This window comes from Echinops telfairi, unplaced genomic scaffold (assembly GCF_000313985.2).
Source record: "Echinops telfairi isolate 266 unplaced genomic scaffold, ASM31398v2 ScPeMD7_3533;HRSCAF=4204_0, whole genome shotgun sequence".
NCBI classification, from domain to species: Eukaryota; Metazoa; Chordata; class Mammalia; order Afrosoricida; family Tenrecidae; genus Echinops; species Echinops telfairi.
This window is the reverse complement of record NW_022107431.1, coordinates 63,021,849-63,047,798: the sequence shown is the minus strand read 5'-3', so window position 1 is coordinate 63,047,798 and position 25,950 is coordinate 63,021,849. Positions and strand designations below refer to the sequence as shown.

At 41.1% G+C, this 25,950-nt stretch overlaps 1 protein-coding gene across 1 annotated transcript; it reads right to left on the bottom strand.

The window, feature by feature from the left end:
• Positions 1–4,549: 4,549 nt before the first annotated feature.
• LOC101657923 (NADH dehydrogenase [ubiquinone] 1 alpha subcomplex subunit 9, mitochondrial) lies at positions 4,550–15,315 on the bottom strand. The gene is given in 7 exon segments (XM_004702223.1): positions 4,550–5,000; positions 5,002–5,103; positions 5,105–5,215; positions 5,217–5,379; positions 5,382–5,459; positions 5,462–5,704; positions 15,297–15,315. Coding segments are annotated over 7 exon segments (1,167 nt in total).
• Positions 15,316–25,950: the final 10,635 nt, after the last annotated feature.

Sequence of the window (25,950 nt, the reverse complement as noted above, 5' to 3'; positions counted from 1 at the left end):
AAAAACAGAGAGAAAGGTTTATATCAAGGAAACAACTGACACCGTTGCAGAAGCAGGTGTGTTGTCAGTATTAGGCTGAAGGCTTCTGTTGATTCACGTTGCTTCGAGAGCTGATAAACCCAAGACGGACTAGAAGATGATAGTCCTGTAGCTGCAGAGGTAAACAAATCCAGGGTAGGCACATAAGATTCAGGCTGATGACAACTGCCAATATTAGCAGGGAACACAGTAGGCTATTAGTTCAAGTCCGAAGATTGGGGGTCAGAAATCCAGGTGCAGGACCCATACCTGATAAAATGCAGGAAAGCGTTTCCAGAGTGTCTGTTTACCTTAGAAGAAAGTGACACCCTTCAGGAGAGCTCATCTTGAGGGATTACTAGGTCTTAACTGCAAGACCACTGAGAATCCTGGCCCAGGCTAGTTGTCATGAAACCTTGCCTATCACAATCCACCCATTGTCTATTGGCATTTTTACAGATCTTTTAAAACCATATATAATTTCTCAACAAAGACAATTATAACATGATGCTTGCCTCTGACATGAGGCAAGTCATCCTCATACACTGGCTCCATTTACAGCTTATCTTTTTATTAGTGAGCAAAGCAAAAAATATTTGGTGCATATATACAAGGTGGAAGCACTCATAACAATTAAAGTCTTGTGTTTGCAGCTGATCACGTGGGCATTAATGGTATTTAGAATTACCTTCTTCCACCAACTGTACTGTATTTCCTTTGCCCTTAGCAAGTAGCTCAACAGTTTTGGTTCTTTGCTTGGCGGAGGACCCAAACCTGCATTCTAAAGGATCTGAGCCATTAGTAGTGATGTCAGAAGTTGGCTTCTGTAGTTCCCATCATCTTTAATTACAGGGTGTTAAGCTGAGTTTACTAAAGAAACAAATCTAGTATACTCATATATGTGTAAGAAAGAGCTTTATTTCAAGAGGTAATTATGCAATAGTAAAACATCCCAGCCCAGTCCAACTCAAGTCCAGAAATCCGATCCTAGTCCATAAATCCCTCTTCAGACTCACACAACCATATGCAATGAAGCGGAATACAGAAAGATCAGAGGCTGGTGGGTGCAGAGCTGTGTGGATCCAATGGCGGTGGCCGCATAACAGGGTTCACACACGCCTCAGGGTGGATCATGAATGGAAAGGTGAAGGCAGAGTGAGAGAGGAAGGGGCCAGCCTCCAGGGAGCCATTTAGCCGTCGCACCTCCAAAGGAGGTCATCAGTTGCAACCTGATTGACAGGCTAACTTCCACCTATGTCTTCTTACAGGTGCCATGTTGGCACAAAAATCCACCATCTCACAGGGCATGGGAATCCTGATAGCCTGAGGAATAGCCTGGGTTCCAGGCATACTCTTTTTTATTAGTGCTATCTCCCTGTGGCAATCAGGATCAATCATATCACCTCAAATGATTGGGAGGTATTTTTACCTTCCACTTCAATAAACTCAGTGTTATGCTGTCAGGTGGAATATTTCCCCCTTTGGAACAAATATCCTCAGACTTGAAGAATATAGAACCTTGGGGAAAGGGGCAGAAAGCAAAAGTTTTGTGAGTGGGTCACTCAAATAATAGTGGCATTGCCACTCCCCTTTCCACTGCTTGGTTCCTGGATCTGTGAATCTGGGCTAGTGGAGGAGCAGCAGCATGTATTGGTTGCTGGTTTAGAGAGCATATATAACCTCGAGGAGAACATTGTCCCAACTCTTCAAAGTACTGTCACCTAGCTGGTACCATAAAATCTGGTGCTTTTAGAAGGCCATTCAATCTTTCGGTTAAAAGTAAGATGCTTCAGGATGATGGGGAACATGGTAAGGCCTGTGAATTCCATGAGCACGGGTCCATTCTTGTACTTCCTTTGCTGTAAAGTGAGTCTCTTGATTCAAGGCTGTGTGGGATACCACGCCAGTGGACAAGGCATTCTATAAGTCCACAGAGGGTAGTTTTGGCAGAAGCATTGAATACAGAGAAGGTAAATCATGCTGAGAATAAGTGTCACTTCCAGTAAGAACAAAATACCGCTCTTTCATGGAATTGGTCAAATGAAACCAACCTGCCCCAGGGGTTGCTGATTGATCTCCCTGAGGAATGGTCTTGTATTCAGACTCTGGGTTGGTCTTTGCTGCTGGTCCATTGGGCAATAACAGGAGTGGCTGAAGAAAGATGATGATTTGTTTCCATAGATCATGTGATCCTATCCACTTGGTTGTTAACATCCTCTTCTGCTGAAGTAACCTTTGGTGAGCATTCACATTGATTTTTTTTGCCCATTCAGAAAAGTCTATCTATATACTTCTTTTTGTATTGTTGGCCTTGCTAACTGAAGACAAACTGCTTCTGGTGAAAATGGAATTGAAAAAAAGGCATGGGCAAGATCAACAGCTGCATACTAAGTACCAGAAGATGTTTCTGGTGCTCAAGCAATGAAACCACATCTGGAAGACCAGCTGAAATTGGAATCATCACCTGGTTAAATTTATGACAATATACTGTTATTCCCCAAGACGTCATATCTATATGAGGGGGTACCCAAAATACCTGGATTATGTTTTCAAAGCTAGGTATTTAAATTTTTTACAAAACAACCTTTTCATCTTTAAAGTACTCTCCATTACACTTTATACGTTTGTCAAAACTGTTATTCCATTCTCGGAAATATTTTTCAAACTCATCTGTTTGGATGGCTGACAACACCTTCCTTGTTTTTTGTTTGTTTGTTTTGTTTTGTTGAATCATTTTATTGGGGGCTCGCACAACTCTTATCACAATCCATCCATCCATCCATTGTGTCAAGCACTTAAAAAATCATTTTATTGGGGGCTCATACAACTCTTATCACAATCCATACATCCATCCATTGTGTCAAGCACTTTTGTACATTTGTTTCCCTCATCATTCTCAAACCATTTGCTTTCTACTTGAGCCCTTGGTATCAGCTCCTCATTTTTCCCCTCCCTCCCTGCTCTCCCCTCCACTATTAACCCTTGATGATTTATAAATTATTATTATTTTGTCATATCTTACACCATCCAACGTCTCTCTTCACCCACTTCTCCGCTTGTTTTTTTCTCCACCTCTTCTATGTCATCAAATCACTGTCCTTTCATGTCCCTTTTTATTCACGGAAACAAAAAGAAGTCACATGGAGTGAGGTCAGGTGAGTAAGGTATGTGGGGCAAGAAAGGCATGCTGTATTTAGCCAAAAAACTGGTGCAGTGAGATGGCTGTGTGAACAGTACATTATTGCAGTGGCAAACCCAGTCCTCCGTCTGCCACAAATAAAGCCTTTTTGTCATAAACTGTTGTACAATCTTTTCAAAACCTTTAAATAGAAAGTTTGACTAACAGTCTGATCTGGTAGAATGAACTCCAAAGGCACTGAGACAACATTTTTGTCCATTCAGGAAATTGATGAACATCTAGAACAAGGTTTGTCATCAATCGACATTTCACCTTTTTAAAATGAGAAAACCACTCATACACATGAGGTTTTCCCTATAGTACTGTCCTTGTAAGCTGTTTTCAACTTTACAACAGTGTCTGCAGCATTTTTCCTGTACATGAAACAAAATTTCACAGCTGCGTGCTGTTCTCTTAAATTTGCCTTAACAAAAAATGAGATTTGAGCAAAATTGCTTTTATGAAAATTCAGTGTGGCCAGAGAGAACCTTCCCAGGTGATGCCACTGGGTGCACTAACTCAGTCAGTTGTTTGATGCTCACCTGGTGGGGAAATGTGTACTATGAAAGCTATGCCTATAGTTTCCTTTTAAAAAAATCTATATGTTTTTATTTTATATACGTACATATATATTTGCACAGATCAAATAGGTAAATGGGAGTATGTTGGGAACCAACATCTCTGCATCTTTCAAAGGTGGCACTAATCTTTGTAATTCTTCTAGGAATGGTGTATTGCTTTGGTTTACAATTTTCTTAGATAGATATAATTATAATGGTTTCATCGTGGCTTTACCTATCATTACATTTCTTTTTTTTAAAATTTAAGACATTTTAGTAGGTCTTATTCACTATATACAGGATTGTCTGAAGAATGTGCATAGTTGACACAAGGAATCCAGGACAGAGGATTCCTTCAGGACCAGTGGTGAGAGTGGTGATACCGGGAGGGTGGACAGAGGGTGGGGTGGAAAGGGGGAACTGATTAGAAGGATCTACATAAAACTTCCTTCCTGGGAGATGGACAACAGAAAAGTGGGTGAAGGGAGACGTCGGGCAGTGTAAGACATGATAAAATAATAATTTATAATTTATTAAGGGTTCATGAGGGAAGGGAGAGCATGGAGGGAGGGGGAAATGAGGAGCTGATATCAAGAGCTCAAGTAGAAAGCAAATGTTTTGAGAATGATGAGGTAAACAAATGTACAAATGTGCTCGACACAATGGATGGATGGATGGATTGTGATAGAGCTGTATAAGCCCCCAATAAAATGATTAAAAAAAAAAAAGAACGTAGATAGTTGATAGTCAGGTGAACTTGTGACTCCAAACACTAAGGTCTGCTCTAGGCTCACTACATGTTGATGGTCTTGGCTGACTTCACATCCTCAATTTCAAAAGACAGCCAGCAGTACATAAGATGACAACATAACACCTCCGTGGCTTTGAGTTCCAGGGTTGTTGCTTGAATACCAAGGTCTTCTAAGTCAGGCAGGTGAGGGAATTTCATGTCTGTGATGTGAGCCTGCTCTGCTTTATCCCTTGTGGTCCAAGACTTAAACAGATTCATCTAAAAGGACCTTGTCACCAATTGGTAGGCAAAGTGTGGCAAGGGGTAAATGAGGAAGGGTCTGTGAGCCACAGCAAAGATGTACTGCATCAGGTCCAAGAGGAAGTACCATTAGCCCAGGGAAGGCAAAGGTTTTTCCTTGGCATTTGGATCCTTAATTGTGTTAATAATTCCTTTGGATACCTCTAAAACATAAGCGTATACTGGTTGTTTCTCTGTCTTCAGGCTCGGAGAAAATAGGCACACCACCAAGCTAGTGAATATTTGCCAATAGTTGAGGAAACTATCTTCCATAGATGTCTGATGGCTTTATGATAGTGGCTTCTGGAAATGCATCTCACTTCTTTCTCTCCAGCGGACTTATTCCTCAGATATCTACAAGAGCTTTTAACATTAGCATTCAGATGAGAATCATGAATTAATTTCTCAACTCCAGTTTCCTTGGACACGAGCAATTTCTTGGGGAACCTTCACAAAGCCGTCTTCAAAATCAAAGGTTTCAGTTTCCCATTCTTGGCCAACAAGATGGATGACCACACTGCTATGCTCCATGGCTCTTTGGATTGAATCTTTGTCTCTCCCATTCCATTCCAGGAAGATTAGCTTGCCAGATAAGCCATGGGGTGAAGGTGCATGAAGTCATAGAGAGCACACCAATAGGGTGTAGCGCCTATGTCCAAGGTAGTTGACAATGAGTGTATCGGCCTAGGAATGCTGTTGCTTCAAATACAATGGCCATGGCCCAACTGACCGAGGAAGGCCAACTTTTCTCATGAGGCATGAGCGCATGATGGAGCTGGCACTGGCGTGGGCCATGAAACATGTATGTGGCTACTGCTGTATTGCCAGAACATGACCTTGGAAGGTCCTGGACGCTGCCAACTTCTCCCACAATCTTGTCAGGGATCCAGTATGGGATTCTGACATCTTTTGGTATGTCTATTTAAATTACGAAGAGAGTTTGGGAGCCCATCAGACCCACTGTGAAATGAACATGAGCTAAGACTCCATTAATAACTTGACCTCCATATCCCCCACTCTGATTGGTAGGCCTTCAAAATGCGTTGAGGCTCCTGGAATTTGTGTAAATTCAAAACCAGTGTCTAGTAATCCTTGGAAAGTTTAAGGGATTGTAACTCTCTAGTCTGGCCTTTAGACTGCGACTGCTGTTCACTTGACCTAGAATTTCTTCACCTGTACAGAAAAAGTAAATATTTAGTAGGGGTCCCCTTTATGTCACTCATGGAGACACTCTGCTTAAGTAAGTGGTCAACAAGATAAGGTGATATGGCTTGTCTTAAACTATTAATGCAAACACACCCACTATGTCTCTGTCAATCAAGTGCTTCCACTTAGCCCCTGCCACCACAGGGCCCAATCAGCCCCATTGCAGTTAGGTGTTTTAAGCATGAAGAATCTGCTTACTGGTCCCATATTAGCAAACTCAAACTGATCCAACTTTATGTTCTGTGCGCCATGATCCTACATCTTTAATAGTAATTTTCACACTTATTTTGCAAGTTTCTGTTTATACAATTAGAAAAAATAGACAAACAAGCAGACCTTTTGGAGTGTGGCGCTTCTCTTCCTGGTCATCATTTTTGTTCCACTTTGTGGGATTCACTAAAAGTTAAGTCTAATTATAGGTCTGAAAGCAATAATGTTTGGTAGGAGTGTTTTTAGGGATCAATCATTTAGCATTGTAATCCAGCCATCCTTGTAAGACATTTTGTTTGGTTTTAAACAATATTAACCTGTTACTATGAGAAATAAGGCTTTCTTTCAGGGGCCAAAATCTTTTAAGCAGTGGTTTCACCTTGACTCAGAAGTCCTGAGCTCATCTTTTCCTTTAATGCTATTGTAAGTATTGTAAGTAGGACCTACCAAATACTTTCTCTATCATTGCATCCTGACAATATTACACAGAAGTATCAAACAGAAAAATCACCTAGAGCAGCAGTTCTCAACCTGTGAGCCAACACCCCTTTGGGGGTCAAACAACCCTTTCACAGGGGTCACCTGATTTATAACTGTAGTAAAGTTACAGTTATGATCTAGCAACAACAATAATTTTAAGGTTGGGGTTGTCACCAAAACATGAGGAACTGTATCAAAGGGTCGTGGCCTTAGGAAGTTTGAGAAAAACTGATATGCTTTCCAACAATACTTAATCTATTGATGGTTATATTTTGTGTATGAATATTGCTACTTCAAGCTATGGATTAGCAATGTTATATATAATAGAGGCAGCTATCAGAGTTATACATATTAACAGAGGCAGCTATCAGTGCTTTTAAAATTAATCAGACTTGAAAACCAAAGCAGAAAACACATCCTTAGGATTTTTTCATGTAATACCACTCTTGATTTAGGCTGGGTTCTCTAGAGAAGTAAAACGAGTGAGACATATGTACATAAAGAGAGAGGTTTGTATCAAGGAAATGACTCTCAAAGTTATAGAAGTGGCAAGACCCAAGTCCTTGGATCAGATATTAGTGGGGAGGAATCTTCTGAATCATTCATGTACAGGGACTGATGAACCCAAGAACTACAACAGGCTTGTGGCTTAGAGGTAGATGAATACTAGGCTGGCAGGCAAGATACAAGATGATGATGAATCCCAGGATCTGCAGGAAAAACTGCAGGCTATCGGGTACTTCTGAAGTACCCTAGGGCAACAAGCTAGTTGTAGGATCCAGAGTTAGCAAAAAGCAAGTAAGCTTTTCCACAGCATCTATTTATACTGGAAGCAGCCACACCCTTGAAGAGTTTTCATCATGGGAGATTACTTAGTCTTAGCTGTCAAAGCACAAAGAATCCTGGTTTAGCCAATTTATACAAAATCTAAACTATTCCATCTATGGTGAACAGGTTTCAGGGGAGCATCTGGAGTAAGAGAAGCCTAGGAAAGAAGTAGGCAGTCCACTTTTGAGGGGTTAAGCATTGAAATCCTATGACTAGCAAAAGTACATTATCTGATAAAGTACTAGAAGTTGAGCCCCTCATGTCCAAATTCACTCAAGATGAGATTGGGAAGAAGTGCCTCCTCAAAGAAGAGTTGACCTTAACACTGTGCATGAAGCAAAGCTTCCGAACCTTCATTTGCTTATGGGCATGACTCAAAATGGAAAGCAACACCTGCAGGCATCATCAATAATTAGATCATAAAATCTACAAAGCATAAATCCAGGAAAATTGTAAGCCATAAAAATGAACAGATAGGAACTGAAAATCCAGGGAATCCAGGGCGGATGAGTCCTACAGGACCAGTGGTGTGAGTGGTGAAACAGGGAGGGTAGAGGGAGAATGGGTAGGAAAGAGGGAACCGATTACAAGGAACTATATGTGACCTCCTCCCTGGGGGACAGACAACAGAAAAGTGGGTGAAGGGAGACGTCGGACAGGGCAAGATATGACAAAATAACAATTTATAAACTATCAAGGGCTCATGAGGGAGTGGGGAGCGGGGAGGGATGGGAAAAATGAGGACCTAATGTTGGGGGTTTAAGTGGAGAGAAAATGTTTTGAGAATGATGTACAAATATACTTTACACAATTGATGTGTGTATGGATTGTGATAAAAGTTGTATGAGCCCCTAATAAAATGTTTATAAAAAATGAAATTAAATGCATGAAGATCAATATCCTAAGCATCAGTGAGTTGAAATGGACTGGCTAGTGTCCTTTCTTATTATTGTCCATTTTGAATCAGAAAAGCATATCGTTTACTATGCTGGGAATGATAAATTGAAGAATACTGGAGTCACTTTCACCATCAAAAATGGACATTTCAAGATTTATATCAAAGTACAATGTTGTATATAAAACAATAATATTTATTGCCACAAAGAAAACTATTATTCACATTTACAAACCCACCACTAAAGCCAATGATGATAAAATTGAAGAATTCTTCATCAACTTCTTTAGTCTGAAGCTGATAAATTATGCTTTGATAATTACTGTTGATTGGAATGCTAATGTTGTAAACAGAGAGGAAGGATCAGTAGTTGGAAAACCATGGCCTTGGTGATAAAAATGAAGCTGGACCTCATGTAATAGTGTTCTGCAACACCAACTACTTCGCAACACCAACTGTTTCAAAGCCAATACATTTTTTACAACAAGAAAAATTGTGACTAACATGTAAACCTCACTGGAAGAGATACATAGGGATCAAAGTGACTACCTTGTGAGAAAGGATGGAGAAGCTCAGTATCATCAGTTAAAACAAGACCCAGAGCAGCCGACTTTGGAACAGACAATCCATTGCTCTATGGAAATTCAGGTTAAAGCCAAAGAACACGAAAATGAGTCCACAAGACTCAAAATGTGACTTTAAGTGTATTACACCTGGATTTACCCTTTGAAGAACAAATTTAACACGATGAACACCAATGTCCAAAGAATAAGAGAGTTTGGAATGACATCAAGAACATCACACACCAAAAAGTTATTAAGAAGACAGGATGGAAAGCAGAGCCCAAAGTGTATGTCAGAAGAAACTCTGAAACTTGTTCTTAAATAAGAAGAGCTAAAGCAAATGGAAGATCTTCCTCTTGTTTGCAGACCAACTGAGCTGCCAAACATTGTGTCCTTCTCTCAGGAATGGGCCCTTCTGACATATCCATAGTACACACGATGCAGTCTTGCCATTCTCTCTCGTAAGGATCATCCAGACTGCACTTACTCCAAGAGGATTTGCTCATTCTTCTGCCAAATCCATGCTACTTTCAATATTCGTTGCCTTCAAGTAATATAGTAGGCCTCCATGAAAGGAGACTTAAATTCTGGATGACCTTTTACATTTCTGTATTGGGCTACGTGTTTTGTTTTTATTTCTGAGGGTAACTAAAAATTATAGCTAGAAAGTCACAGAAATCTTTATTAAACAAAAATATAAAAAGGCGAACTTATTTTTTTCTTGCCATAGCCCTTATCATGGTCGACGCACTTCTGAAGGCAGTATTTCCATCTCTGTGACCCCTCATCCAATAGAGCTGTTCTATTTATACCACAGAGAACTGGCATGTAGGGCAACCTAGAGGGGCTCAAATCATGCTCCTTCTCACTGGTCTTTGAGTCTGAGGAAACAGGAAGAAGCTGAAAGGGGAAGGATCAGTGCTGTAGAATCCATGGCCTAAAGTTTTCCAATGACATTCTCATAGAAAGCCCTGCTTGAAGAATGAGCAGGTGCGTTGCTGGGGGGAAATCTTCTTCAGTGCAATTTCTCCAGAATTTTCCTCACCAATGGAGTTTTCAATTTTCTTACACTTTCTTCCTAGTAGGTCCCTGTGACCATCTGTGTCTTTTCAAGTCTTAAAACCAACCAACTAGCCAACCAACCAAACAAACAAAAAAACATTGTCATAACCTTCTGAGCTGCTCTATCTGCCTTTACCTTAATTGGCTGACCCATCAGAAACCACTGTTTTGGTTGGAACATTTTTGAAAGGCACCCTAACTAGATTAAGACAAGCTCATGAGTGTATAGTATAGACTAGAACCCTAGTATTGATACTTTTGTTTTATCCTCATATACTGAATATTTTAATGACATGTAATATGGATGCAGTGAAGTGTGGGGGAAACCATATTGGTTGGCATTTAAATTGGAACTATTTTTTGGAGAAAAACATGGCAACCATAATTTAAAAATATATATGTACTGGTTAAATACATTTTGGTATAGTGTAGTGGGTTGTCTGTTGGTCTACTAATCAGAAGGTCACCAGTTCAAAACCACCAGCCACTCATTGGGATAAAGATGAGATTTTTCTACTTTCTAAAGAGTTACAGTGTCAGAAACCCATAGGAGTAGTTCTACCCTGTCCTATAGGGTCGTTATGAGTCCAAATTGATTTAATGGCAGTGAGGTTTTTGTTTGTTTGATTTTTAATTAGTTTTTATGGAATAGTGTCTGTTCCATGTTAAAAATGATTATATACATATATGCTACCATTGAAAGAATACCCCAAAAGCATTATAAATATTTTTTAAAGGATTAAAATTCATATTGTGTATTTTGTATATATATTGTATACCTTGTATATTTACATAAAATTAAACAATTAAAATAAAGATATATGTGAATTTATGCACATTTAAACTTTTTGAAATTAGGAAGAATAAGAGAAAATTGTCCATTTGGAGAGGGTGGTGGGGAGAGAGAAGAAGAAAATAAAATAAGGCCTTTCACTGTCCGTTTTGTAACTTTTTGTCTCATTTACATCTTGTTACTGTTAAGAGGTTGATGAGAAGAAAGACTAAGTTCTGTCTTTTGGGGGCTATTTTATAATTTGTATGTAAGTAATTAAAAAAAAAACCTGAATACCACAAATGAAGCCATTTTTAAAAGCACATTTTAAAAAGTGGATATGCATGGTATGACACATTTATAAATTACTAGCCCTCCTTGTTGAATGTCTAAATGGGTTGCAATATTTGGGAAATTCTAATATTGAGATGAGTATTTGAATCATATTTTTTAAACTACAGTTTGGGAAGTAAAATTATTGCTGAGTGAAATTTTGTAAAAATTGTGCCACTGATAACCCTGTTAAAAAGGTCTTAACAATACTCTCCTGAGAACCATCAAAGGTTTAGTGCATAAGCTTGAAATTAGAAATGTGGGAAAACTGCATTATTCTACACAAAAGAGAAACATTTGAACCCAGAGAGGTGCCTGGCCCGCTGCTTCTGAACGGCCACAGCCTTGGAACGGAGCAGTTCCGTTCTGCACACGTGGGGTCGCTGCAAGTCAGAAAAGCGTCGTCGGCAGCTTAACAGCAATAAAGGGGAAGGGAGATGTCAAGTCCATGTGAGACTGTGTTCTCCAAGAATGTGATCCGACCCCCAGAGGGACTTTTCTAAAAGGCTTGGTAACCACCTTTTCCCCTAAAAAGTTGAATGATAACATAGCAAAACAATGTCGACGTACAAATACGGGAGTTTGAGGCTGATGACACAGCAGAATATACACAGGAGGTTTAGCAGAAACCACGGGGAAGACTTGAGTTTCACCACCCAGAGCACTGGGAATAGTCAAAAGTAACTAGCTTTCTAAGCGTCAGGACTTTCTACCTCTCCTTTGGAGCCCCTACCCTCCTCTGAGGACATCAGTGTTACTGGCGAAAGAAAACCTTGGGATACACATGACCATGATCGGATTGCCTCCTGGAGAGAGTGTCCCATTTATGCTTTCAGAACAGTGGAGGAATAGACCCGATTCCTTCCATTATCACCAATAGTGGGCACTTTGATAGAAAAAGAAACCATTTTCTCATTTAATTACATACCTTGCAGTTTTTAAACGGTTGGCAACTTTTGCAAATTCATCTCATTTTATGGAGAAAGCAGATGTCCTTAACACGGACTGTCTTAGTCATTCCAACCCAGTGTAATAATAATTGGAGCTGGTGTCTAGTCATAATTACCACCTGTATAACACTTGCTAGGAGGTTTGATGGCATAGTGGGTTACGTGTTGGGCTGCAAGGAAAGCCGTTAGAAGCTGCCAACTGCTCCTTGGGAGAAAGAGGAGGCTTTCTACTAAGTAGGACTTACAGTCTTGGAAACCCAGAGGGGCAGCTCTGCATTATCTTGCAAGGTTGCCATGGGTCAAAATCAACTCAATGGCAGTGAGTGAGTGAATTATATAGCATTTGGCAGGGCCACATTTAGGCACACGATGGTCCTAAACATTGATGGCCTGTGCTGTGACAAAATGTAGTCAATTAATATGGTCCTTTCAATCATAATCCCTTATGTAAGGTATTGTAAATTCTAGCCTATGTACCTGTGGTTATAATCCCATTTTGGAAGAAGTTCTGTTGCAGGATTAAGGTTGAATGTGTTGAATTTGCAGTTTCGTAGAACGTGTGAACCAAGCCATCACTCTGTTTCCTTGGAAATATGGCTTGCTGAAAGATGAAAACCACATCTCCATTAGAGTCAATTCTTTGTGTAAAAGGGGTACCTCAGAAACACAGAGAAATCCCAGAACCATCAGAAGAAGATTCACCAGTGAAGCATATTTGAGATCTCTGGCTGAATTGGCAGAAGTTGAGGTCAGAATCAATAGAGGTTGTGGTAAGGAGACCATAAGACAGAGCAAAGGAACCAGGCCAAGACTAGAAGCCGAGTCAAGGAGACCAGGTGGCAGGGAGGAAGAACTGTGCTGAGGCTACAGACTGTGAGGCAGAGACAACAGACTATGAAGCCCAAAGAGACAGAAGTGAAGGGACCACATGGTTAAGAGGCTGAAGTCTGGAAAGAGGTGGCTATTGGCCGCAGAGAGGTGTTGCTGTGGACCAATGGCTGTATTTTTACTATTTACTGATTCTGACTTATGGCAGCCTGTTAACTTCCTTACTAAGCCTACCTGAATCATGAGTATAGTCTGCGAGTTCTATGTGACCACTGCAATGCATTATCAAGCCAAGCATGGAGGTAGAATGTTGAGGGAGAAAAGAGTGGTGGAAGAGTAGGTAAAGAAAGATGGAGAATGGAGGCAGTCTGGCTTCTGCCTCATGGGAACAGGAGAGCCCAAGGAGCTCAGATACTCCTCACTCTTTACTCCTTGGGGAGGAAGGACATTTCTTACTATGGCTCTTCTGCCCAAGTCCCTGTAGTGCCCAGCAAATGATGGGTGGGAACTATGAAAGCAGGGCATGTGTAACACTAGTACAGGGGACTGTTCATTTGTCATAAGCTTCCTTCGGGCTCTAGGGATGAGTTATCTCTGAAGCAGAAGCAGAGGGAAAACCCCAAGGACCGCGGAAGAGCAGGTTCAAAATGTCTGTCTGAAGTTCCAAAGGCCTGCAAGACTGGACACCTGACTATGAGGAGCAGCGCCAAGCCTGGGGGTACCTTCTCATCTGGCCTGAGACTGTGGATCTGTGGGACAGTGTGACTGAGTGAAAGGCTGGCTTCCCAGCCTGTGGAGGAAAAGACCAAGGGACCTTGTGGCTGAGAGACTGAGAACAGTTGAGAGGGGGAGACTTAGTTGCTAGCCGAGGAGACTAATAACTGTTTCCTTCTTGTTTGATGATCCTGATGTGTGCTAACCTATTGACTTTCATAATAACCCCCCTTGATTATGAGTATCGTCTGTAAGTTCCATGAGGCCATTACAACAAATTCCCATATGCAGCATAGATAGAGAGTGATGTGGGAAGAACAGTAGACGCGGGAATAGGTAAAAAACAATGGAGCAGGGGGGCATGACTTACTGTGGCCTAGAGGCAGTAGGGAAACAAACGGGGGTCATATATGTTCACTTCCATAGCCATTCCCCACACTGAGGACCCTTCCTCTGTTTATCCATGCATTCAAAAGGAGTATGAGTTATAAACTCAGAAATCAAACTTCCTGACATTGAGTCCATTCTGATTCATAGTATTCCTGTAGGACAGGGTAGAGCTGCCTCTGTGGGTTTCTGAGACTGTAACTCTTGACAGGAGTAGAAAGCCTCTTCTTCCTTCCATGTAACCACTGGTGGTTTCAAACTCCTGACCTTGTGGTTAGCAGCCCAACACTTAACCACTGCGTCACCAGGGCTCTTTCCACATGAGTTATACGAGAGGTTAAATGAAAAAGTATTGCTATGAGTGATTTCAAATGCAAGGGTATGTTCAAGCTGAGATGTGTTTTGGTTTGCTTCTTTGCAAGTCCCGATACATTATGGATCATGTGATCCTGGTGCCTCTGGCATGTGGTTGACAAGAGAGAGCTGAATGTGATATTTTTAGGCTGGGTTCTCTAGAGTCATCAAGCTAGTTATGCTTATATGTGTATGCATATAGAAAGAGAATTATATCAAGTAATTGCTCACACAGTTGTAAAGTGCATAAGTTCAGGCCAGTCCAAGTCTGTGGGTTAGATAGCAAGCTGGAGGTCTCTCCAGATGCGTGTAGCTGCAAGGACCAATAAACCAAGAAGCAGGAAGACAAAGAAGGAAGACCACAGGCTGGTGGATGCAGAACTGAATGAAGCCAAGACCAGCAGTCTGCTGTTGATCCTGGGATCAGCAGGCAGTATGACAGGAGGTCAACAAACTGGATGCAGGACCTAGACTGAGCAGCAGAAGTGAGCTAGCATCCCCACAGTAGCAATCTATGCTAAGAGTAGGCCACACCCAAACTAAATGCTCCTTCTATTGTACCAAGACTGTGACCACATTAAGCTGATACTCCATTCTACTCTTCCCACAACTGCTCAACTGCTTTCCAGTAGATCCCATCATGGAATTGACCACACTACATTATATTACATCCTGGGAGAATCCTGGTCTACCCCTGTGCACATAAGGTCTAACACAGTGTGGTTTTACCCAATTGGTTTGCAATGAAAAAGGAAATATAATTGTTCTACATGAGATTTGTAAAATGGTATCAATTTCATTTAGTGCCCTGCCAGTTCCCTTCCACGCTACCATTTGCTTTTCCTGTCCTGTGTGCTTGACATGTATGGGTTTTTGCTCTGGCCAAACTGCTGATCCTGTTGTGTTGATGTCCTAAGCATGTTCTTACCTCTCATTAGATAATCCATCCTCAACATTGGTATGGGCCATATACTTTTTTATTGTTTTTATAAATGTTAACTCATTTAAAAATTCACACTAAAAAAGACAACAACAAAGAAAAAAAAAACAAAACCCTAGCACACACTCTACTCCCAGAAAGTGCATACTTTCATCAGGTAGGGAAATGGAAGAAGGTGTATTTGAGCCTCACTCCCTAGTCTGGTTCCTAAATAGTTCTGCCTTATTCCATCTTCTGCAAACCTACTCACTGTGTGAGCATTCCTCTTCCTATCAGAGCTCAATCTTTACTCTCTCTTTTGGATTCTAATAAATTGGTGTCTGGTGATTATGCATACAGAGTCCTCCATGATACTGTAAAATCATGAGTAGGCTTACTGAATTTCATTTGTGTATGCATGCGGGTATTGTTATTGAGGTGAATTAAAAACACTTTTATGAATTTAGGCAACATAATGCGACACACAATATCATACAGAATAATTTCCTTGCCCTTAAAATTCCTTGTTTATTATGGTTGCTTGATGTCTTTTTGAAACTTGGCAGCTTATTTTTTCATGGAGAATGGCAAAGATGTCAGATTTACAGTCTCAGAAGCCCTATGGAGCAAATAAGTTATATTTTATCCTATTGGCTCAATGGCAGTGGCTTTAGCTTAGATTCTTAAGACTTCCAATTATGTTTTCTTCTAGTTTTGTGCTTTTATGGTTTTTATTTAGGACTTTCATCTATTTCAAGTTCATGTCTGTGGATGGTACACAGTAGATCATAAGATTCATTATTTTCTACCTGTCTATTCAATAATTCTAACACTACTTTTGAAAAGACTATCCTTACAAACTTGAACTACCGTGGAAATTTGATAGAAAAATCAAAGGATTATATGTCCATGTATCTCTTTATAAGCTCTCTTCTGTTCCATTAATCTTTATTTCTTTTTTTTTAACTTTTATTTTATTGGGGGCTCTTACCACAATCCATACCTATATCCATTTGTCAAACACATCTTTATATATGTTATTATCTTTTTCAAAACATTTCTTTCTACTTAGCCCCTGGCATCAGCTCCTCCTTTTTCACTCTCCCTCCTCTTCCCTCCCTCCCCGACGTCCCCCTAACAATCTATAAATTATTATTTTTTTCATGTTTTACACTGACTGCTGTACCATTTTACCCACCCTTCTGCTGTCCATCCCCCTGGGATGGGAGCCACACGTCAATCATTTTGATCAGCCCTCCCGCCCCCTTACCCTCCTAGTATCTCTGCTCCCCTTATTGGCCCTGGGAGGCTTATCTGTTCTGGATTCCCTGTATTTCGAGCTCTTGTCTGTACCATTGGTAAGATAGAGTTGGGGTCATGGTAGTGGGGGCGGGGGAGCATTAAAGAACTAGAGGAAGGTTGTGTGTTTCATCAGTGCTATACTGCAGCCTGACTGGCTCTTCTCTTCCTTGTGGCCCTTCTGACAGGGGGGTGTCCAATTGACTACTGATGGGCTTAGGTTCTCCACTCTGCCCTCCCCCCAATTCCCATTGATTTGCTTTTTGATGCTGTCAGTAATCAAAACAGATGAGTTTAAAAACTGTTTCCAAGGATGGAATTGCAGTTTTGACAAATGTATTAAGTGTAATGGAGAGTACTTTGCAGGTGATAAGGTTGTTTTTTTTAAAAAATGTAAACGCCTAGCTGTGAAAAAAATAAATGTCCAGTTTGAGGGGGAGGGGTGCCCCCTAATATTATATTAGGATTATATTAGGTATAGGGATATATATATATAACCTACTATCATCAAGTTGATCTGACTCATTGCAACCCTATATACGGTTTTCAAGACTGTAAATTCATACAGTAGCAGACAGTATCATTTTCCTCCCATAGACTAACTGGTAGATTTGAACCATGACCTTACAGTTAGCAAGCAGTCATTAAAAAGACAGGAAAGAAGAAAAAGATCAAAGTAGATGACAGAAAAACTTGCTCTAAATCATTGTTTACCTAAAGCAAGTGGATGAATTGATGAAGTCAAAGAGCTGAATAGAAATTTTCAAAGGGCAGCTTGAGAAGACAAAGTAAAACATTATAATGAAACGTGCAAAGACCTACAGTTAGAAATCCAAACAGGAAGAACATGGTCATCATATTTTAAATGGAAAGAACTAAAGGAAAAAATCAAGCTTTGAGTACTATTATTGAAAGCTTCTATGTGTAAAATATTGACTAAGCAGGAAGCATCAAAATAAGATGGAAAGAATACATGGAGTCACTATACCAAAAAGAATTAGTTACCATGCAACCATGTCAAGAGATAGTATATAAGCAAAAACCAAAGACACTAAAGGGAGTTCAAGCTACATTGAAAACATTAGTCAAAAACAAATCTCCTGGAATTGACATAATACTAATGGAAATGTTTCAACAAACTGATGAAGTGTTCACTCACTTATGCCAAGAAATTTGGAACACAGTTACTTGGCCAACTGCCTGGCAGAGATAATTATTTGTACCCATCTCAAACAAAGGTGACCCAAAGAATGCTGAATATAATCCAATAACTGTTGCAATATTACAGCTAGCAGTTCAGGCTAGAGTCAGAATAAGACATGGAACAAGTGATATTGCTGATGTCAGATGGACCCCTGCTGATAGCAGATAATACCGGGATGTTTGTTAGTGTTTCATTAACTATGTAAATGCATTTGTGTCGATCATTAAAAACTATGAATAGCTTTGAGAAGAATGGGAATTCTAAAATACCTTATTGCTCTGTGTGAGGAATGTGTACACGGATCAACAGGTAGTTGTATGAACAGAACAGAAGGGAATATTGCTTAGTTTAATATCAGGAAAGGTGTGTGTTAGGATTGTATCTTCTTACCATACTTATTCAAACTGTATGCTGAGCAAATTACCAAAGAAATGATTATGTGACGAAGACTTGAGTATAAGGATTGGGGGCGGGGGCAGGGGAAAGGATTGGAGGAAAGCATGTTAACAACATGTGATATGTAGATGACACATTTTTTTGTTGAAAGTAAGGAGGCCTGGATCTACTTGCTAATGAAGATCAAGGATTGAAGCCTTTAGTCTGGATTACAATCCAATGGAAAGAAAGACCCAAACTTCACAACTGGACCAGTGGTTAACATCATGATAAACTGAGAAAAGATTTAAGTTGTCAAGGATTTCACCTTGCTTGGATTCCACAATCAATGTGCATGGAAGCAGCAGTCAAGAGATCAAATAATGCGTTGCATTGGATGCCACTATGAGAACTAAGGTTCACCTGATCTAACTCACGGTGCTTTTCTGTTGCCTTATAGGCATGTGAAAGTTGGACATTGAATAAGGAAGACTGAAGAAAAATGGGTGCATTTAAACTTGGTTTTTCAAAGATTATTGACAGTACTATGGACTGTAAAATAAAAACAAAAACAAGACTTCCGGGAAGATGGTGTCGATGTAGGTTTGCCCGGATGAGGAGCTCACTGTGTGATCGCCAGATTTATCATGAAGAGGCAAGGTGGGACCCTGGGACACGAAGCTAGGTTTCACAGAACCTCGGGGTTCTCTTGTCAGTTTTCCCATGGAGAGCACAATTATATCCAGCACACACACACACACACACACACACACACACACACACACACACTTCTCACACCACCTGTCTGCGCCTTGCCTCCCTTCTCAGTGGGATGGCAACTCCCAGCCTCTTCCTCTTCCTGGTCCCCCCCTTCCTCATTCCCCCATCCATATTTCATGGCTCGCCAGCATGGGGAGGTGACCCAGGCTACCCTATCACTCAGGGCATCAATGGATGCCCTCATGGACTCCTGGAACCCATAAGGCCCACAGAGTAGCTTTCCCATTGGGGATAATCCCTAGCCAAGGTCCAAGTCTCTCCTCTGGTGGCAAGGATATAACTGGGCTTTACAGATAGAAAGCCTGGCTAGTTGGCAAGGGATCCAGTACTGGGGAGTAGAGGCAAGGCTGGAACCTGCAGCCTAGTGGCTCCAGGAAGCTGTTAGATTTGTTCCTATTTTCTTTTGAGAAAGGAAACACAAAATTCCTGATCCAGGCAGAGGAAACAGAATGCTGCATTTCGGTTTCTGTATTAGTCTAGGTACTTTAGAGAAACAAATCCACAGCAACTCATGTATAAGAGAGAGTTTCATGTAAAGAAAATGTGCATCACGAAAACATCCCAGTCCAACATTAACTCATTAACCCAACACCAGCCCACAAAGTCCTCCACCTCGCAAAACAGAGGCAATGATGCCGACTGCAGGAGGAAAGCTGAGTCAGTGAACGAATAAGCATCTCAGCACTAGCAGGGGTCTCCACATGGCTGCTCCAGCACCCAGGGCTGCATCGGGATAGGTCCATGTGGCTTCTGCTTGGGGATGTCTTGTAGGAAGTCAACCTTGCAAGCAAGAGACCTGAGAGCTAGAAAGGCGAGGCTCACCACCCATTTATCCCTCTGCCTTTCAATTAGCCCCACATGTGATTATTGGCCTGCTTGACACAATTAACTAGCTAAGTTTCCTTGGCAGCTTGTCTGCTGCTGTCTAGGTAGCCTGTGGAACCAGGGCTAAGATAGACAGATTGCCTTCTGATTGGAAGCCCCTCTTCCCTGAGGCATACACTACAATAGCCCATACCCACCCTAGGACTACACCTAAGGAGCATATAGTTTGTGTTCTACAGGAAACTACTGTTAAAAGCACAATAACAGAAGAACTGCACTCTCCGTACATAATATACAGGGTTGACAAGGGACTCTGGTAGATTCAATATACTTCTCACTTACCCCAACCACCATAACCTTTAGGATCTGTTCCCTCCACCTCGGTAACACGTACTCTCCTTTAGCTTACCAAATAAAATCACATCTCCCATAACTCTCTTCTCCAACTGATTAAAAATTACTATACTTAAAAGGAAGGCTTCCTATGATCAATACCACCACTTAAAACCTACTTCTGAGCACCTATACCCTAATCCCCCTATTCACCCAACTAAGACTCCCTTCCTCATATACACACAATACATTTTCCAGCACCTATCTGATCCTCTGTTAACCCAAAGAACCAGCCCCTTGCCTGCTAAGCCCAGAAGACTACGTACCTCCTTCAGCTCAAACAAGATGAGTCACAAACAACAGCCAACACCAGCAGCTACCATTAAAAAAATCTAGAGAAACAAAAGTCAAATACTGAAGATGACCCAAACTAAATGGTTTACACAGAAGAAGCAGGCCTCAAACTGCCAGAGAAAGAATGCATAAGATTTCTGTTTATGGTTGTACATGAAATCAGGGGATCAGTCCTGAAAACTGATGAAAAAATCTTCATACTGAAGGGAAATCCAGAAGTTAAGGAATGATGTAGCAGAAATGAAAAAAAAAAAGGCTGAATGATTTCACCAATAGAATGGAAGACATGGGAAACCGTATCAGCAATCTTAAAGGTAACCAAGCAGAATACAGCAAATGAGAGAAACAACCAAACAAAAAGAGCAAAAGAAACTGAAGAAAGCCTGACAATGATGTGGATTCCATGAAGTAAAACAATATTTGAATTATTTGGTGTCCCTGAACAGGAGGATAAAAATAAGCCTACAGTTAAAATAGTAAGGGAATTCTTGGAAGAAAATTTCCCCAATATCACAAAGGAGGAGATGATAACCATTCAGGAAGAAGAGAAAACATCAATTAGATTAAACCACCCCCACCCCTACCCCCAAACACACCAAGACATATAGTAGTCAAGTTATTCAGTTTCAAGGAAAAGGAGAGAATCATGAGAGCAGCTAGAGAGAAAAAGCAGTCACATATAAAGTGAAACAGCTAAGAATAAATTCAGACCTCTTAGCAGAGACCATGCCAGAAAGAAGAAATTGGAGCAATGTATTCGGAAAGTTGAAAGACAACAATGGCAGTCCCAAATTCTTTTCCAGCAAAGCTCTCCATCAAATTTGAGGGGAAATTTTCTCAAAGGAGGAAACATTTAGAGAACAGGGAAAAACAAAACCAGCACTATAAAAAACACTTTCCAGTTCTTTATGGGCAGAAAACCAACAACTGTAGTATACAAACAGTTTCTGAGACTGTTACCACAGGTGTAACACCACCCAGAAACCAACATACCGAAACCAGTAGCCCAAACATTACAGATCCATAAGGGGTCCACAAAAGGATTGCTGGAAATAATAGAGGTGCTTAGTAGAGAGAGTAGCAGGATACAAGTTAACAAGCAGAAATATACCAGTGATGGGAATACAGAAAAAAGATATCAAGGAAGCCATACCACTCACAATAGCCATGCAAAAGCTGAAATACCTAGGAATACATCTTATCCCCCAAATCAAAAGATGTGTACGAAGAAAATGACAGACTGTTACTATAGGAAACCAAAAGGGATCTACACAAATGGAAGCATATTCCATGACTGTGGATTGGAAGATTTAATAATGTGAAAATATCAATACTACCTAAAGCAATATACAAATTCAGTGCAATCCTGACTCTGATTCCAGTATCATTCTTCAAAAAAAAAAGGGGAAAAGTGATGACCAAGTTCATATGGAAAGGGAAGAAGCCCAGGATAGGTAAAGAACTCCTCAAGAAGAAAAACAAGGTAGCTGGTCATGTGCCACCTGATCTCAAAACCTGTACAGCCACAGTTGACAAAACAGCCTGGTACTGGTATTATGCTAGTTACTCAGATCAATGGTTCAGGACAGAAAACCCAGAAATAAAAAATCTGCATACACACATTTGAGTTTTGACAAAGGCCCCCAAAACATTAAATGGAAGCAAATGCCCTCTTCAATAAAAGGTAATGGAAAAGCTGGATATTCATGTGAGAAGAATGGAAAAAGACCCATAGCTCACTCCATGCCCCACAACAAACTCAAGGTGTGTCAAAGACCTAAATTTAAGACCCAAAGTTATCAGGATCATTAATGAGAAAATTGGGACAAAGCTAGAAGCCCCAGTGCAGATTGGGAATGCAGAAGCTACCAGAAATAACAAAGGAACACACATTGCATGGAAGATAAAATACACGAATGGGACCTCTTAAAGATAAAACTGTTGTGTACATTGCAAGACTTCATTAAAACTGTAAAAAGAGAGCCCAGGGACTGGGAAAAGATATTTAGTAACAACATAACAGACAAAGGACTAATTACTAAAATCTACAGAATTTTATAAGCTAGTAACAAGAAAAAACAAGTCATCCCTTGAGAAGGTGGGCAAAAGACCTGAGCAGATGAGTCACAAAGGATGACACACGTATGGCCAATAACCACATGAGGAAATGCTCCTGCTCATTAGCCATGCATAAAATGCAAGTCAAAACAACAATGACACCACCTAATATCCACATTGTAGCCCAATTTAAAAAATCTGAGAACAACAAATGTTGGAGAGGGTTATGATGAGATAGGAACGCTTATCCACTGCCCGTGGGCTTGTAAACATGTACAGCCATCGTGGAAGTTGATATGGCGATATCTAAAACAGCTGGCATTTGAACCACCATATGATCCAGCAATACCCCAAACAAATAGGAAACAGACCATGTTCACCACAGCATGGTTCACAATAACAAGAAACTGGAAACAGCCTAAATTCACATCAACACAATAGTGGATAAACAACAACTCTGATATATACACATAATGGAATACTATGCATCGCTAAAAAACAGCAATGAAACCATGAAACACCTCAACTTGTGGAGGGATCTGGAAGACATGATGTTGAGTGAAGTTAGTTAAGCAAAAAGGGACAACTACTGTCTGAGTCCACTGCTGTGGGAACAAGCAGCAGAATGGGCACAAGCGGAAGCTTGCAGGGCATCCAGTCTGCTGGCTGGGGACCAGACTGCGTGGTAAAGTATCAGACTCGTGCCAATGAGCCACACAACACCTGCTCCAGGTTAGTGTAGTGTAGGTCACTTGGCTGGAGGGCGCATCACGGACAGCTGGGATAAAATGGACGGGGGAGGGAAAGGAGGGTTGTGTCTTCTGAGTGGTAGCCATGTGTAGATGGGGTGAGGTCCCCCAGAGAGCAAGGCAGCCTTGTCAGAGGGATGAGGCCTACTGATGGGAAGGGCAGCATTTTAGAGGGAGAGGGACCATGTTTGGGGGAATACAGGTGCATGTCTGTTGAGGGGAGGGGACGGACGGATGACCTCCTGGTGGAAGGAAGGGAGATTGAGGATGCTTTGGGGAACTTTAGGTGGGGAGGGTTTGAGTGCTGTGCAGCCCGTTGGCAGAACTGACCTATGGCCTCTGGAGGTATCCTGAGAACCCAAGCCAGATGCAGGGAACCCAAGCCTGGATCTTCTGGGTGCACGTCATGCTCCGAGGCTACATCGATGAGACCCCATACTGGATCGCTACTGGATGAAGAGGACTCTTCCTCTGACACACATGTAACCTGAGGACTTAAACAGGAAGTAGAAGACAGCTGTACCAAGAGCAGTGTACTGTTGGTTGGCAGACAAACAAGGTCTTGTTACATCAATGCCCTGTATGCTGTATTAAGATAATTATTATTCCAGCAATCCCGTGATGGTCATTCTGTTATATTTTGCTTATGCTTGTTTATATTATGGTGTATTTCAGAGGTGCGTTGGCTCTGGGGGTCACCCACTTGAAGCTGCGTTATTTATTTTTCAGTAAATGAAACCCAAGGACATTGAGCCTATAGGGAAAGCAAATGTAACAAGTGTTTGGGGGGAGGTGGGCATAGAAGGGTGGGAGACCTAATAGGAAGATGATGTCAAGAAGTCCAGAAAGGAAAAACAAGTTTGGAAACTGATTATGGAAGCAATTATACAATTCTGTTTGATGTGATTGAACTATGGAATGACATGACATATGTATTAACTCTCAAGTTACAGTAAACGTAAAAACAAAACAAAACAGCCTAGATCCAGGAATGGGTTTTGGGCTCGCACTAAATCCGCGTTCCATCATGACCTTGCTTGATACTCGCCCTCAGGAAGGGAACACAGAAGATACAGGTGCTATAGCAAAATGTGGCGAAGAATTTAGATGGTGCCTAGCTATCAGATAAAACACCATCTGGTTGTTTTAAAGGCTTGTCTCCAAAAAGCAGTCATCTAACTGAGATGTCAACTAAGTCCACATGGAAGAATCACACCATCAACAGACACTGAAGGATTAGAATCCACATTATCGGAAACTGAAGGAGGGATCAGTATCAAAGCCTAAATTGTGAGAATCTGGTGTGCAGAGGTGATGGATTACAAGGGTGGGGGATGGGGGGGCGGCAAGATTCATTTGTGGAGCTACATAGGAAATAAGTCTCTGGAGAACTCCCCCTATCTGAAAGTGAGGGAAGGAAGGAAAGTGGTGCTTGGGAGAGAGGAGTATAGAAGATCAAGGGCATAAATCTGACCTGAACAGTTGAAACTTTTTCAGTAGATTCCCCTCTATGATACAGGCTGGACCTGATCTGGTTTCCAAATATTTCTGTAGTTTTGGTTTGCATCGCTTTCTTTGTTCCTATTAGAGTGTATCTTGGAAGTGTTATGTCAACGGAACTGTGTTATATGCTTTTCCATTTTTCAGTAGATGAAACCTAGGATCAATGAACCTAGAGGGAAAGCAAGAGAATAAGGGGTTGGCGGGGGAGGAGGAGGGGGAGGGTGGCGGGGGGGGGGCGGCAGGGAGGGGTGTATAATGGTGGAGGTGGGGTAAAAGGGAGACAATGTCAAGGAGTCCATGTAGAAAAAGAATGTTTGGAAACCAATTGTGGTAGCATTTGTACATTCTACTCAATGTGATTGAAATTTGGAATGATACATGTATTAAATCCCAACCAATAATAATAAAAATAGAAGGCATCCCAGCCCAGTCCAACTCAATTCCATGGGTCTGATGCTTGTTGGAACTCTCTCTAACCTCATACGGCTTCAGGCCAATGAAGTAGAATGATGAAGCAGAACACAGGGAGATCATAAGCTGGTGGGCACAAAATCATATGGATCCAAGGTTGATGGGAACTTGGTGGGGCACTGATAGTCAGAAGTTGACTCTCAGGTTTAGGGGCACATGGAAGGCTTCCCCTGGAGGCAGACAAGAAACCCAGCTAGGAGAAAGGTGTAGGGCAAGAGAGAGGAAAGAGATTCTCACTTGTCTATCTCACAAAAAGTCTGTCCTCCCAAGAGTGATTTTCAGGCTGTGACCTGATTGATAAGTGGGACTTCATCCCTACACTTTCGCATGAGTGCAAGTTGACGGACAATCTAACTGTCATAAGTGAATGAAGCATTGTGTTACTAACCTTGAGGTTGGCCATCGATACCCATCAGCTGCTCCTCAGCAGAAAGATGAGACTGTATGCCCCCTTCCTTTGACCTCTCTTTTGACCCATTTTAAAGCTGTTTCAGTTTTTTAATATTTCTGCTTCTTTTTGATTGAGGTTGTTTTTTTTTCCTTTTGTTTTGTCATTTTTGCTGTTTGTATTTTGCATGATTTCTGCAGATGAATTACTATAGAGATAGTAACTCGATTAACAATTAGCTTGGGGCATGGCAAAGGAGTTGAGGGGAAATGGATGTTAACAACAATGGGGATGAGAAGAAAAGGCTCTGAAATCTATATTGGT